The following is a 13,708-nucleotide window of genomic DNA, read 5'->3' on the forward strand; positions in this document are numbered from 1 at the left end:
TTCATTTTAAGTCTGTACTGTACTCAATATGAGAGAATCCTACTATTATCTGTAATTTCTAAGTACTATCAAAACACAAATACTGGCTAATACTGGCACAGACGTGGGATACCAGAAGACCCTGTGCGCTGTGTCACTCAGCAAGCTGTTTTACTGCATTGTGTAAAATCATACATTTTATATTCGGGGCCTTTGCAAGGGAAGTGGATTTTTTATAAGGAAGTATCATGAAAAAGGCAAAAAGAAGTAGTTCACATTCACATCTTTATTTAAATGTTACCTACATAAGCTATAATTTACAGACTGATATTTTCAGGGGGAAAAAAAAAACCAAAACAACAAACCACCAAAAAAACCTCAGTATCCAAACACTGTATCTGAATCTACATAATTTTTTTTTAAGTTTGCAGAATTTACAAATTAATGTTCAGAGCAGTTGGGTAAATTATACATCCTCCCTCAATATCCACATTCTAAGAGCTTCAAAAGTCATACAGGCACAAGATAAGATATTTTCTTTGTACAACCATCTATTTACATAGCTTTTTCCAATACACGTGGTTCAGTTCTCAGAGTAACTGCCAAGGTTTGCAAAACAGTGTATTTAAAATACATTTAGCAGCATATAAAATTAGATAAAAAGGAAAGACATTTTGCTTTAAAAAAGAAAAAGTGAGATGATAGAAACAAATGCATAAGAAAAATAGATTAAGATCTATTTCTGTCATGACATTAAGAACACCTAGTCATTACAGAATATAGGCAAAACACTAATAGAACATACCAGTTCACGAGCGTTTGGGTTCTAGTCCTGAGCACAGAGTATACATAGCTGCACAACTTTGGTCAACAAGGATTATATGCTAACATTAACACAAATCATACGGCATTCTGTGTTAGCAGGAGACAGCCATGTCAGATAGATGTGTCATTAACAGCTTCTTCCCATCTTTTATTCACTCCACTTTCCTAACAACAGTGTGAGCGACCTTTAGAATCCTGAAACTGCCTGCCATAATCAAAGGCTTGTTACTGGGACATCATCATTCCCCTGCTACCCTAAAATGCAAAACAGCTGATCATACTTGTGAGTGAAACAGAGCAGAGCACTTCTGTTATACATTCCAGGTTGTAATTTTGAGATGGTCGTTACAGAAGACTGATTTCCAGTTAATTTAAACCGCAAGTGTTACATATGCACACAAATTCAGCCATAATAGACATACATATGTGATCACTGAGACACAAGCATGTTACCAAGAGGTTATTTTTTTCTTAAATACAGTACATATTTTAAGGACAGCAGGTCTAGTAGAAGAGTTCACTCTTATTTATTTGTGAGTTCATTCCAGTCATCAGTGTCTACCTAATAAGCATGCAGCAAACTGCATAGAGTGCACCTCAAAATCATCAATATATTCATTGATCCCCATCATTTCAATTACTGGCAAGGTCTTCACTTGCATCTCCTGTATCTGAGATCTGTCCATCTATTACATTTCGAGCTTTCCAGATCCTCACAGTCCGGTCACTGAAAAACATAACAAAGCAGTATTAGAGCTAGGGAATTAAACTGGGGAGGGAGGGAGACCAGGGAGGGCAGTGTGTGCGCAGGCAAGCTTTCTTAAAAGCTTGGGTGTCTTTTTCAGAAAGGCATTGTTGGTAAAGTAAGATTTTCTTACTGGATATGCAAGGGTCATTCCACCTCCAGGAGACTTTGTAATCTAAGATGTACAACTTTTAAGATTCCCTAACCTTACTACAGCACTGGCTACTACCTTTAACCATCTAGGCAAGTATAAAAATTATGTGTCTAAGGAAAGTAAAATCCTACTCTGCTATTACTTTTTTAAAATACAGCTAATGGTAATAGGCTTAAGCAGACTGACACCAGAGAAGAGCTTCCATCATGTGACTATTTACAACTCAGCAGACCACAGGCAAACCCCCAGCGTACTACAGAGTGACAGACTCTGCAGGGCAAGACTACTTCCTGCCATCAATAGTGTGAAAGGTTATTATGGGTTAAATCAAACAGGACCTGAAATGTGCTCTGTTTGCATGAGAGGTGTCAGTCTATAATATGAAAAGGTAAAAAAAGCACAGAATCACAAGACCCCAAACAAATAACCCACAGACCACCACACACCAAACCAAAAAACAAACCCCTCTACCAGTGAGCTGGTGTTCAGAAGCCCAGGAGAGGCAAGCAATAATTCTGTACTTTTAGCAACAATCACTATTTACACAATTATAAAGTATGTGCAAGTAAAGTATCACATGGAATCCGTTACAAAACTCTATTATCATAATTAAAAAGGAAAATAAAGAAGCAGTCTTGTTAAACAGCAATTTATCCTGTGCAAGAGAAGCAGAATTTATTAATTTCTAAAAAATATTGAGTTATGTGACTAGCAAACATTGACTTGTGTATAACTTATAACCTCTTCACAAAAAGCCAGGAGGCAGCAGTCAGGACAAGACTATCACACTACAGAGGTTTTCTGACTTGAGCCTTTGCTTCACTGTAAATTGTCAGGAATACCTTAAGTTGTGTAGACCTTCACCACAATGTTACAAGTGCCAAAAGGCTGGGATTTTCTTCACTAGTAATAAAGAATGAATTTCAGGTGCATGTATGTGGTAAACTTGTTAATAATCTTTAGGCAGAGACATAAGCTTTGACATCTCTACCAAACATAGGAACTCGGCAGCTTTGAAAACCTGCTTCGATTCAGAAGGACCTGCTTCCACTTCAGCAGGCCAGAAGCTTCCGCAGTTGGCATTAGAAGATAACACGACAGCTTCCACAGCTCCTGTGCTCACACTATGCCACTGAGTGGGCTCTGCTGCCATCTCCCACACTTTCTCCAGAATAAGGTATTTTACTCTGTCACGTCCCCTGAGGTTTCAGGTACTCAGTTTGCTCGTTTTTACTGAGGAGACAAATATTCAAATCAAGGTGTTTAAAGGACAGTAGAATAACAATCACATACCATGGCTTTTAGAAAAATTCCCACACGTCAGGAATCAGTTCTAGCAGTAAATAGCCTAACTATAGAAACAAGCTGGTAAAGTTCTCAATTACTGCCAAATTCTCCCTGTCATCCTGTGGATCAGTGGTCTCCAAACTTTTTTGATCATGCACCCATACCACCAAAAAATTTTTGAGCACGCACCTCCACGTGCATTTATTAATTTAGAAGTTATACACACGTACCACGGAAGTTCTAATGTTTTCTTCCCACACCCCAATGGATCACATTGTGCATCCCCTGGGGTGTGTGAACCCCACTCTGGAGATTACTGCAGTAGATTACTAGCATTTAGGGGCATGGACCAGGTCTTCCCATGCTTGATATGAAGTGAATCACACAACTGAGGATCTCCCCTAAATGCATTTGCATGGACAGAATTCTAGCAGGAGCTATGGAAAAGGAAGATTCACACAGAAGAAAAACTCACTCTGATGCTGTGAAAATCTGGCTGGCGTTGGTACAGATTGCATTTATCGGGCTGTCGTGTCCCTTCATCTCCCCAATGGGCGCGAAGGTATCCACATTCCAGAGCTTGAGGGTGCCTCCTCTGCAGCCGCTGAGCAGAACTGGAGCATCAGGCACCAGGCCAAGAGCACACACCCAGTCTTTATGAGCATTAGGAACTTGCTGAAAAAGAGAAGGCAGGCAAGACTTAACAGGGCTGCAAAAACATCTAGAGGAACAAGCGCAGAAATGGAAAAATCTCAAGTTCTAAGCCTGATTCCTGTCCTGCAGCAGATTCGCTACATGGTGCTGGGTATATCCCAGCCCTGTGCCTTCTCCTCCTTAAGAGCAAGGAGGGTGCTGCCACCCATGAGGCTACATCTATACTACAAGTTTATTGCTCTTTGTTAAGTAGTACTGCACAACAAAAAGAAAAACCAATATGCACAACTTACCTGACGTGGAAGAGAAATTAATTTAGGATAACGCTAAATCTGCATATGTTCAAATGCATATTTGAACATAGTCTCTGTAAATGTTTCAAGTCTGTCTGTACAACAGTTATAACACACATAAAAAGAAAATCCAAAATACTGCTCAAAAAATACACCAGGGAGACAGAAACTGTTTCTATATTTCTTCTTTTCCCATTACACATTCTAAATTGATTCTGTGGTGCAGCACTTAGCAAAAACACATTAATTCTTTATGGAGGAAGGACACTAGCATTCTGCTACTTCTTCAGAAAGCAAAATGCTGCACAGACCAGCTGAGAACAACATCCTTTTGATACCAACACTGGGGAAGTAATAGCTCAAGTTTGCTGTCTTTTAAGGGGACCAAGACTTGCTCTTCTCCAGTTCAGTTTGGTAGAAACCGCTTTGGTTTGCTGCCTTTCTCGTATTATGGAGCATATTCCACTTTCTAGGATCATCATGATGTTTTATCTAGAATATACACTGCTATCACAACACCGCTGGTCTGGTCCTGCAGCACTTCATAAAACTGGTGGGGGGGTGTGTGTCTGTATTCTTGTAAGTCTTAATTTTGTCACAGAAGCATTTTGTGGCTTGGGTTGCATAGCACCACATGAAGTATGTAACTGAATTCTTTTGAACAGCAAGTTTTTCATCAGCTATAGAGAACCAATCCTGTTTAACACATATATACCAAACCAGGACCTCTGCCGAAATTTTAGCATTTATAATTTAAAGTAGCTCAGCTCTGGTTTTAGGGTGGTGGGTTTTTCTCCTTCATCTAAAACAGTGAAGTGTATACACCAAAAGAAAGTTGCAACAATAGGAATTCTGGCTGGATAAGGAGGAGGTGGGGAAATTCATACAAGAGTACTTTAAGGATTGCAGTGGAATCTGTGACCTTGGAGATTTTGAAAACTCAGCTGGGCAAGACCTTGAGTAACCAGACCTAACTACAAAGTCAGCCTTGCTTGGATCAGTGGGCCAGCTTTGCACTGCGTGGCCTCCAGTGGGCTCTTTCACCGTTAATTACCCCACGATTAGTAAGAGTAACAGTACTTTTCTTCATTCCCTAAAAAGACAGTGAATAAAAATTATTTATATTGTTTTGTCAAATGCCTTAGTCTCACTTCCTTGAAAAACACACATTTTCTAGAAATAAAAAGAAAGGAATTTTTATTAAGTTCTAGTTTTAAAACAAAAAAACAGGGGAACACGAAATACAGAAATTATGAAAAGCACATATACCGAAAGGAAAAGGAATACACTTAGTCCAGTTACATACTACTTCACCCCCGCCCCTGTACTCTTTCTGATGTTAAATTACTTGCAACAGCAAAAATGCACACTGCATAACATTTTAACGAGCCTAAAGTGCAAGAGTGAAGACGCGTCTTACAACTTTAATAAAGTCATTCTGAGAACACAAAAACTGTCCTGTTCCTGCGGTCCTCCTGGTTGTGCTATCAGGCTGCTGAGTACATTTCCCTAGACAGACAGATACGAAGGTAGATGTCCCAATACAGCCAAGTGAAGATTTTCTGCAAGAAGCTGAATTTCTGAATCCTTATTTTAACTCTGAAGTCTTGGTAGTATTCTGAAAAGGAACTGGCACCTAATTGGACAATTTTGAAAGAAGGTCAAGAAAAATTGTATATTGATGGAATACCAAGTATGTCCATACAGAAATTTTCTTGAGGTAACCAGTCCATTATTCTCTCATGTCCCAAAACTTTAATGTTCTATTTGTTTACTTGCTATCAGTCTGCACATTAAGCGCACATAAAAGACATGTTCCTCGTCTCTCCAAAAATTAAATGACTGGTATGTAACCAAACTTTGCAAAAACAGCAGTACCTTCTGGCATTTGGTTTTTTGCCTTTCATTTCTCCCACAGTCTCAACTGAAATAATTGTATCTCTACATAAGACCTAAAAGAACAGATTGGCTTATAGCAAGTAGCCAAAAATCAAAGTTCTCCACGTCAGACAAATTACAATGAACTTCAAAGTTTCCCTGGATTTGAGGTCCCTTTTGAGCCCCCCCCACTTTTTAAAAAATAAAAACTAACAGCAAATATGTTCTAACAGCAAACAGACTATGTGTGTGTTGTATACATTACGTAACATATATGTTGTATAACTTCACAAATGGAGATCTATGGAGTAAGCTTTATAGAAAAAAAGTCTGGGTCGAGTGAGGTAGGTTGTAAACCCTCTTCACAAGAAAATTTTCTGTAGCATTGTTTGTCTTTAAAGAGTTCCCAGTCCAACATTTACCTGCTTGTCAATGACAAGGATGATATCCAATGGTTCACTCATAGAAGAGGCAAGTGCTGCCTTCATTCTGAAGCAAAAAAACCAAATCCCACATACTCAGAGCTAAAACAGAGCTAACCACTTCATCAGAATTTCATGATACACTGAAAAGAAAAGCAAGTGCATGCCGGGTGTAAAGATCAAGTACTTTATCGATTGATTTCACAGTCAGTGCTCTGTGCCTTCCCTATTAAAAATCATCATTATCTAAGTGAATAGTCATTGTACGAGCCTGAACGTTTACATAGCCTGAAAACAGTTCTACAGCATGACTGCCACATTAGCCACATGATTTTTTCGATTACCTGAAGAAGGTCTTTTTGAGCCAAATCCCATTTCTTAAGTCCATTATCTCTGGATCCGCTAAAAAGGTTGTCTCCCATAATAGCAAGTGCTTCAATGCCATCATAATGAGGAGGTTCAAAATTGTGTGTAGGACTTACACTTCCAAGAGCCCCTTCAGTCACATCAAACATCTAAAATAAACAAACAATCACATATGTTGAGCAAAATTATCTGCCATCTAACCAGCTTCGAAGACACTGCAGTGAATAACTGCAGGGGAAAAACTTGGAAAGTCTTGTCACACAGGCCACTGTATCATGATGCCTATTTGACACCATTTATCTACCAGAACAACTTCTTTCTCTTCTACCTCTTGCCTGCAGCACGAATGCTTCACTGATCGCAGGGAAGACAGCTCTGGTAAGAACTGCTACTACTTGGTTACAAAATACCCAGTATCTTCACAAGCAAGAGCCTATATATACTCTGTGGTGGGCTAGAGAAACACAGCTCATGAGCCAGTATGGGAAACACAACTCACACTGGGAGGACTGCACAGGCAGCTGCAGGAAGAGGCATCTGTTTTCCCAGACAAGGTGCTTGGTTGTTTAATGGTTACAGACCATCTCATGCTGATGCTTTCCATGGACTAGACACACCTCTCTCCTTGCCTGTGCTCCAAGAATGAGGTCTTAAAACAGATTCTTTAAGTGAGGCCATTTTAACAATTAAGGCATAGTCAACCTCATCAGCTTTTTGTCCCTAGATCTGCAGTGTAAGCAACCCTGTTTCATTTTGCATTGTAGCGAGCCAGAACTCACCCAGTTAGACTGAGCTGAGGTGAAACAGATGAGCTGTAACTTTTTAAACCACTACCTCTGTTTCACAAGCAAATATCAGACTTCATCCCCTATAATTTGCTCTTCATTAACCTTTTAAAATGAATAAGGTTGGCAGTAAAAAAGGGACAGCTTGGTAGCGTAAAAGAATATGTTCAGCAAGTTAAAGGTATTTTAAAAGTTACCACATTCAATTAACATGCATCAGTTCCAGTTGTAACAAAAGCTCAATGATACACACCAGAAAGATGAGGCACTTTGACAGAGGTGACTAACATTCCTGGCTCAGTAGACAAGCCAGTAGTTTCCTGTCGCAGGGGAAAGCAGTATCTGTGACCAGACCTACTACCCCCAGTGGACCTGCTAACGTGGAGAAGCACTGAGAATTCCCAAACTGCTGCACTGACCATGCATATACACATCGTTTGTACCATCCAGAGCAGCTTGACAATTATGGATGCACTCACCTTGCAGAACACCCACTACTCTGCAGCACGTACACATGGCCAAAATAACCCTGGAAATTCTAGTGGTGCAAGTCAAGAAGCAGGTGGCCTCATAAGGTTTTAAGTAGCCTGCCCACAGTAAAGGAGCACACAAAAATGGCAGATGAACTTCTCTGACTGTTGACAGCTCTGTTTTCCAGAAGCCCTTCCACCTCCTTGCTTGTCACACGAGTTGGTAGCATGACAAACTTGCATTACGTGATTACAGCCTGTTGTCCCCACTGTGGTCCTACACTCATTACTGTGCCAGGACGGCAGCTCTTAACTAACCCAATATTCCGAACCACGAAGAGAAGTAATTATCAGAGTGCGTTTCTCTGTCGCCTTACTGCCTAAGAATCCTCCGGCCTCTAACCATAGGGACTGCTGATAATGGCCCAAACTGTCAAGCTACGCACCCACCTTCCAGGCAATCTTCTGAGGCTGGCCCAGTGCACAGCTAAGCATCCGAGAATTGCAGGATAATGTGAAAAAGAGAAAACCCAGCTCAGTGAGAAAGCTTACTTAGGTTCTGGCTCCTGCTCCACTCCCAGATGTGCTTATACACTTTTTTCAGTGTGTGAGAAGTAAAAAGACTAAAGCAAAGGATATTCCCTTGCAACAAGCTAGAGTATCTAGCTCATTCTCTTCTTTGGCCTCATGAATCACATGTTCTTTGCAGTGTGAAGGTCAGATTCATGAGGAAGATGATGTACAGTTCCTATAGTCTTGTAGTTTGGGCATACTCCTGAGAAACAGGGAGTTCAAATACCCCCTGCCTGAGGTGGGTCCAAAAAAGAAAAACAAAAGAAAAAAACCTCAACAAAACCAGACACCACCACTCACCAGCCCCCACTCTACCTACCCCTGCCACTCCCCCCCCCCCCCCAGCAAAAAAAAACAATGCTGATCTCTCTCTCTCCTTCCTCACTCCAGAACTTGGGCAGCACTTAAGCAAGAGCCTGGGCTAGACCCCAAACGTTCTTCTGTGGGGAGCCCGCCACATGCCTCCGCTGAGGCAGTTAGTTCTGCTCTCCAAAACAGAGGCACTGACTTCAGATACTTCAAGAGCTACATGTTACTTAGGAGTAGGTGTTAGGAATATTTCTCTAAGACTTCATACACCTGATGTTCACCTTAATGGAGATCAAGAAAAAGTTTACCTACAGACAATCATCCAAACAAAAATAGCACTGAAGGGATAAGCGTTTATCAAGACAAAATGTTATTCATAAGCTATAACTGATGAAACAATTTCCATCTTGGCTATGACGTTTCAGATATAGAGACTTGAGTCACTTCTGCTGAAGCCTGCATCCCAATGCTGATGTGAAGAGCTAAAATAAATACGCAAATGCTGACGGTTTACCTTTATATAATGATCCTTTGAACCAGTGACAATAAGATCTTGTCCATTGGAAATTCTTTCTACAGTAAGGCACATAACAGGACCCTGGTGACCAGTTAGCTTTCCTGTAGACTGAAATCTTCAAGAATAAGAGAAGAAATGAGGGTTTGTTATTTTGTTATATATACAATACAATCTACAGCACAATTTCTGTCGGAATGGATCTTTCTATTTTCCCAATGCCTTCACCATTCATCCCCTGCTTAAATACACTCTATTGCTCATATCTGTGTGTAAATGTTAAATGTGAAACAAAAGCTTCTATTTTTGTAAAATAAGAATTAAAAAATTTTAAAGACAGACAAATTATACCCCTCAAAGTATTCTCTTTATTTTGAATGCACTCTTTGGGTGTGGGTTCTGTTTGGAAAAGTCATAGCTCCATGTTACATTCCATTCCATTCCATCAGATGGCTTTCATCATCTCATCATCAATTACTAGTCAGGATTCATGCATCTGTGACCTTACAAGAGGCTGTTTTACATTGCCTATCTTAAACAAAACCTTGTGGTTTTCCTTTCAGTGTGTTTAGTCCTTTTTCCTTTCTTATGTTTGTCCTTTCAATACTTAAAGGGGGCTCATAAGAAAGATGGGGACAGGCTTTTTAGCAGGGCCTGCTGTGGTAGGACAAGGGGTAATGGTTTTAAACTGAAAGAGGGTAGATTCAGACTGGACATAAAGAAGAAATTTTTAACGAGGGTGGTGAAACACTGGCACAGGTTGCCCAGAGAGGTGGTAGATGCCCCTAGAAACATTCAAGGTCAGGTTGGAAAGGGCTCTGAGCAATCTGATCTAGTTGAAGATGTCCTTGCTCACTGCGGGGGGCTTAGACTAGATGACCATTGAAGGTCCCTTCCAACCCAAACTATTCTATGATTCTATGATTTTTCCAATCATTTTTACTGAAATGATTCAGCATAACCTTAAGACACAAAGAGATCATGAGCACCTCCATTACCTCAGTAGCCACCACGGCATGGATTAGTTGATCCATATTTTGACCCAGGTTATGGACATTGCCATGAACATGAAACACTTTGTTGGCTTTGTTTCATATGCACATGTAACCACCTAAAGAACATTCTTTTCTGCTGGTGTTCAGTACCTTTTCAGGTCCCACATCCTCACTGAGTTTCCAGCAGCTGCATAGAGGAATGTGCCGGTTGGATTTAGTGCAATCTGATTGATCTGGTTCTCTCCAGCTGGGATAGTGACTGTTCTGTTAGTACTTCCTGAACACACATCACCAGGCATCGCCTGGCCCGAAGACCTGAGTACAGGGAGGACAGAGAAAACAAAACAGAAAAAGAAAACAAACTCCCTTATTACATATTCATAAGCCAACTATAAATACTGAACATTTGATAAAACACTACAGGCATGAATGTAAATTGTTTTGTGTTTCCATATATTACCAGTGCTCTACACTGACTTAGGCTGAACACATAAATAAAGCCTCCAACTCCAGTGTACTTAAATTACACTGTGCTGCACTATTAAATGTAACTTTTTTTTTTTAGATAAAAGTAAGATTCATTTAAACTCTTGACATTCAAGGTTTAACATACTTACGTCAGTGTCCGAACACACTTAGCAGAATCTCTGATGTCCCACACCTTGATATAGGAGGTTGAGACTGTGAAGACCAGGCTAGTGTAGTTGCAATATTTTATAGAAACAACATTATTTGGATGACCCCCCAGAGACATAATCTCTTGTCCAGTTACCAGATTCCAGACTTTACAGGTACGATCTAAATAAAGACAAGCAAAACCAGAAAAAATTAAAAACAAATAACCCCCCCACCAAACAAACACCACAGAGGACATGTTTTTCCAAAACTCAGTTAATTTAAAGGAAGTTCATATAATCATTTGCACTCATTCACAATCCTCCATTTTGTCAGGCACTTAAACATCTATGTAATTAATCTGTTTTTGTAGAGTACACATGGCCAATATCCACCATCATCAAAACTAAGCAAGGGTAACCATTAAATGTCATGCTGAAGATGTGTATATTAGCTCCCATTGCATTTTAAAAGGATAAAAATCCCATGTCAACCTCAAACTGTCCAACAGACAGTTTTGGAGGCTGTACAGTTTAGATGATGACAGATCAAGACTACTACTCCATTAGTAATTCAAGGATTTTTCATCAAGAACATAGTTCTGGAGGGGCTTTGAGCCTCAGCATGACAGAAGGACTGACCGCCACAACAAAATTACAAAAACAAGAAACAATCCAAACTATTTGGTGCTTTAGCAGCCTCTGAAAATCCCATCGTTAAGTGCTTTAGTCACAATTTTCATTCAGTAGCAAAGGAATTTAAATACCACAACCTTTTGTGTGCTAAGGGCCCAGATGCCCAGAAGTTTTCACGACTTTTGCAACACAAATGGAGTCCACACAGGAAACTCTCAGTGTGTTACCATGTCTGTATCACTCCATATATTTTGGAAGTACATTTTTACTGGAATAAGTACTATGAGGATGAAGAGCAAACTTCATATGTAGGCAGTGTTTATATAAGCACGAAGAAGGTAAGTATACCAGAAACTCATTAGTCACTTTAAAAATCCGAACTATCAAGACCAGAGCCCAATACCCGCATACTCCACCTGAAAACTTATTGGCATTCCTGAATTGGCACTGTCTGCTAGTGTTATGGCTGCCAGTGAGCTGAGGCTTTCTGCTTCAGCAACAATTTCCAAAAGATCTAACTTTAATTAAACTGCTGTTGACACTCTTGTACTCCTACAAGTACACTTCGTAAAGTTTTCCCCTCCAAAAATATACAAAGGAAAAATTCTTCCACAAACATGAGAAGCTAGTATATGACAATAAAGAACAAATATTTACATCTGCGAGCACCCCTATGTTAAAACCAAACCCTTTAGAACACAAATATAGTTGCAAACTAAAATATAAGTTTAAAAACCTATTTTTTTTCCACATAGACACTAAGTTTGAAATCTCAATACAAATTAACCAAGCAACATTTACTGAAGCTAAAAACACGTCCTTCTTTGCATTTGTATCCACTTGCACAAATACTAAAATGTTGGCTTCAGACTTACTAGACCAAAAGTTTGCCAATTCACTGTAAGAACGTGTCTTGGTATTTTTATCAGCCAGGTAGCAGAATGGCCGCAGAAACTATACCTTTTTCCAAAACACTATTTCTATCAGCTTGAAGCGTTCATAGAGTGGCTGCACCATCCAGTAGGGAACTTAGTGACTACTAGATGTAACCCTTCCCACAACCACCATACAACTCTTACACCCACAAGGGACAGGATGAGGTGCACAGGGGAAGCAGAAAATGGCCCTAGCTCTGCTAAAAGAATCAGCTATGGCAGGAAGAATCTATTCAAACTCTGTAGGCAGTAAAGCCAGAGATGTCCTAATTTCCACCTTTACCCCCACCCTGAAGCTATTATTTTGCATTGCACATCATGTGTGCACATGTTACCATGATTGGTTCCATCGTGTCACTCGACAAATGTCAATGTTATTCTTGAGAGTTATTTTTTCCACTACAAACAGCCATATACTATCTATTGGAATTCAAAACCTGTAGGCAATTGCCGTAAATCCTTCTTCAGGTTATGTTGCAAAAAGGATCCTCACAATTTTCCAGTGTGTTTACAACACTAAGCACAAACTGAGAATTTCACAATACCCCAAGCTGTCAAAGCTGCCTCTGTAGGCAGCACAGATGCACGAAGCTTGCCTAACCTTTAGATCCAGTGAAGAGAAGATCATCAGTTGCATCAACACAAAGCACAGCCTTGGCGTGTCCTTCAGCTGTATAGATACACTGAAGCAGGGATGATCTGATGCATTTTGAAGCAGGGAACGGGTTAATTATCCCCCTAAAGGAAAAAAAGAGAATGTGAGTTTGGTATAGTAATACACACAAATCAAATTAATTTACTTAAATGTAGGGAAAAAAATTAATCTGATTTTCTTACATGAACAGAACAGCTGAATGCCTTTCATAAACTATGTAAGGATTTTTACTGTTTAGCTTCAACAATTGTCAACTCTGGACTACTGGCTAAAGGAGATCACATACAAAAACAAATGAAAGAGACAAGATGCTGAGTATTGGGTATATGGGAAAGTCTGTGTAACGCTGGAAGAACCAGGATGCTTAAAGCTCCTGGGTTCATAGGACCAGCCTTAAGACAGCAAATTGCATAAAGACCTCTAAGTCCAAATAGCATGTCTGAAAAACGGAGCCAAACTCGGCAGGCATTTCACATCAACTGCCTTCTACGGTCAGGCTTGGAGAACAGCTGCTGACTTGTGTGCCTGAGGAAGGTTCCTACTGCACCTTGTACCCAATGCCACGCTTGTACTCAAATGGCTAAAAGGGAATATGGTTGGAGTACAGATATCCCAGAGG

The 13,708-nt window shown here is 40.0% G+C and overlaps 1 protein-coding gene across 9 annotated transcripts in view; it reads right to left on the reverse strand.

The window, feature by feature from the left end:
* Positions 1–247: 247 nt before the first annotated feature.
* The window catches only part of KIF21A (kinesin family member 21A), a 104,509-nt gene continuing 91,048 nt past the window's right edge, over positions 248–13,708 (reverse strand). For all 9 annotated transcript variants that reach the window (XM_075428411.1, XM_075428410.1, XM_075428418.1 and 6 more), the window contains 7 exons: positions 13,036–13,172; positions 10,867–11,047; positions 10,400–10,564; positions 9,255–9,372; positions 6,582–6,752; positions 3,466–3,665; positions 248–1,531 (listed from right to left, as the gene is read on the reverse strand). In XM_075428411.1, coding sequence (XP_075284526.1) covers positions 1,438–1,531; positions 3,466–3,665; positions 6,582–6,752; positions 9,255–9,372; positions 10,400–10,564; positions 10,867–11,047; positions 13,036–13,172 — 1,066 coding nt within the window. In that variant the 3' untranslated portion in view covers positions 248–1,437. The remainder of the gene's footprint in view (positions 1,532–3,465; positions 3,666–6,581; positions 6,753–9,254; positions 9,373–10,399; positions 10,565–10,866; positions 11,048–13,035; positions 13,173–13,708) is intronic.

Source organism: Opisthocomus hoazin, chromosome 8 (assembly GCF_030867145.1).
Source record: "Opisthocomus hoazin isolate bOpiHoa1 chromosome 8, bOpiHoa1.hap1, whole genome shotgun sequence".
Lineage (NCBI taxonomy): Eukaryota > Metazoa > Chordata > Aves > Opisthocomiformes > Opisthocomidae > Opisthocomus > Opisthocomus hoazin.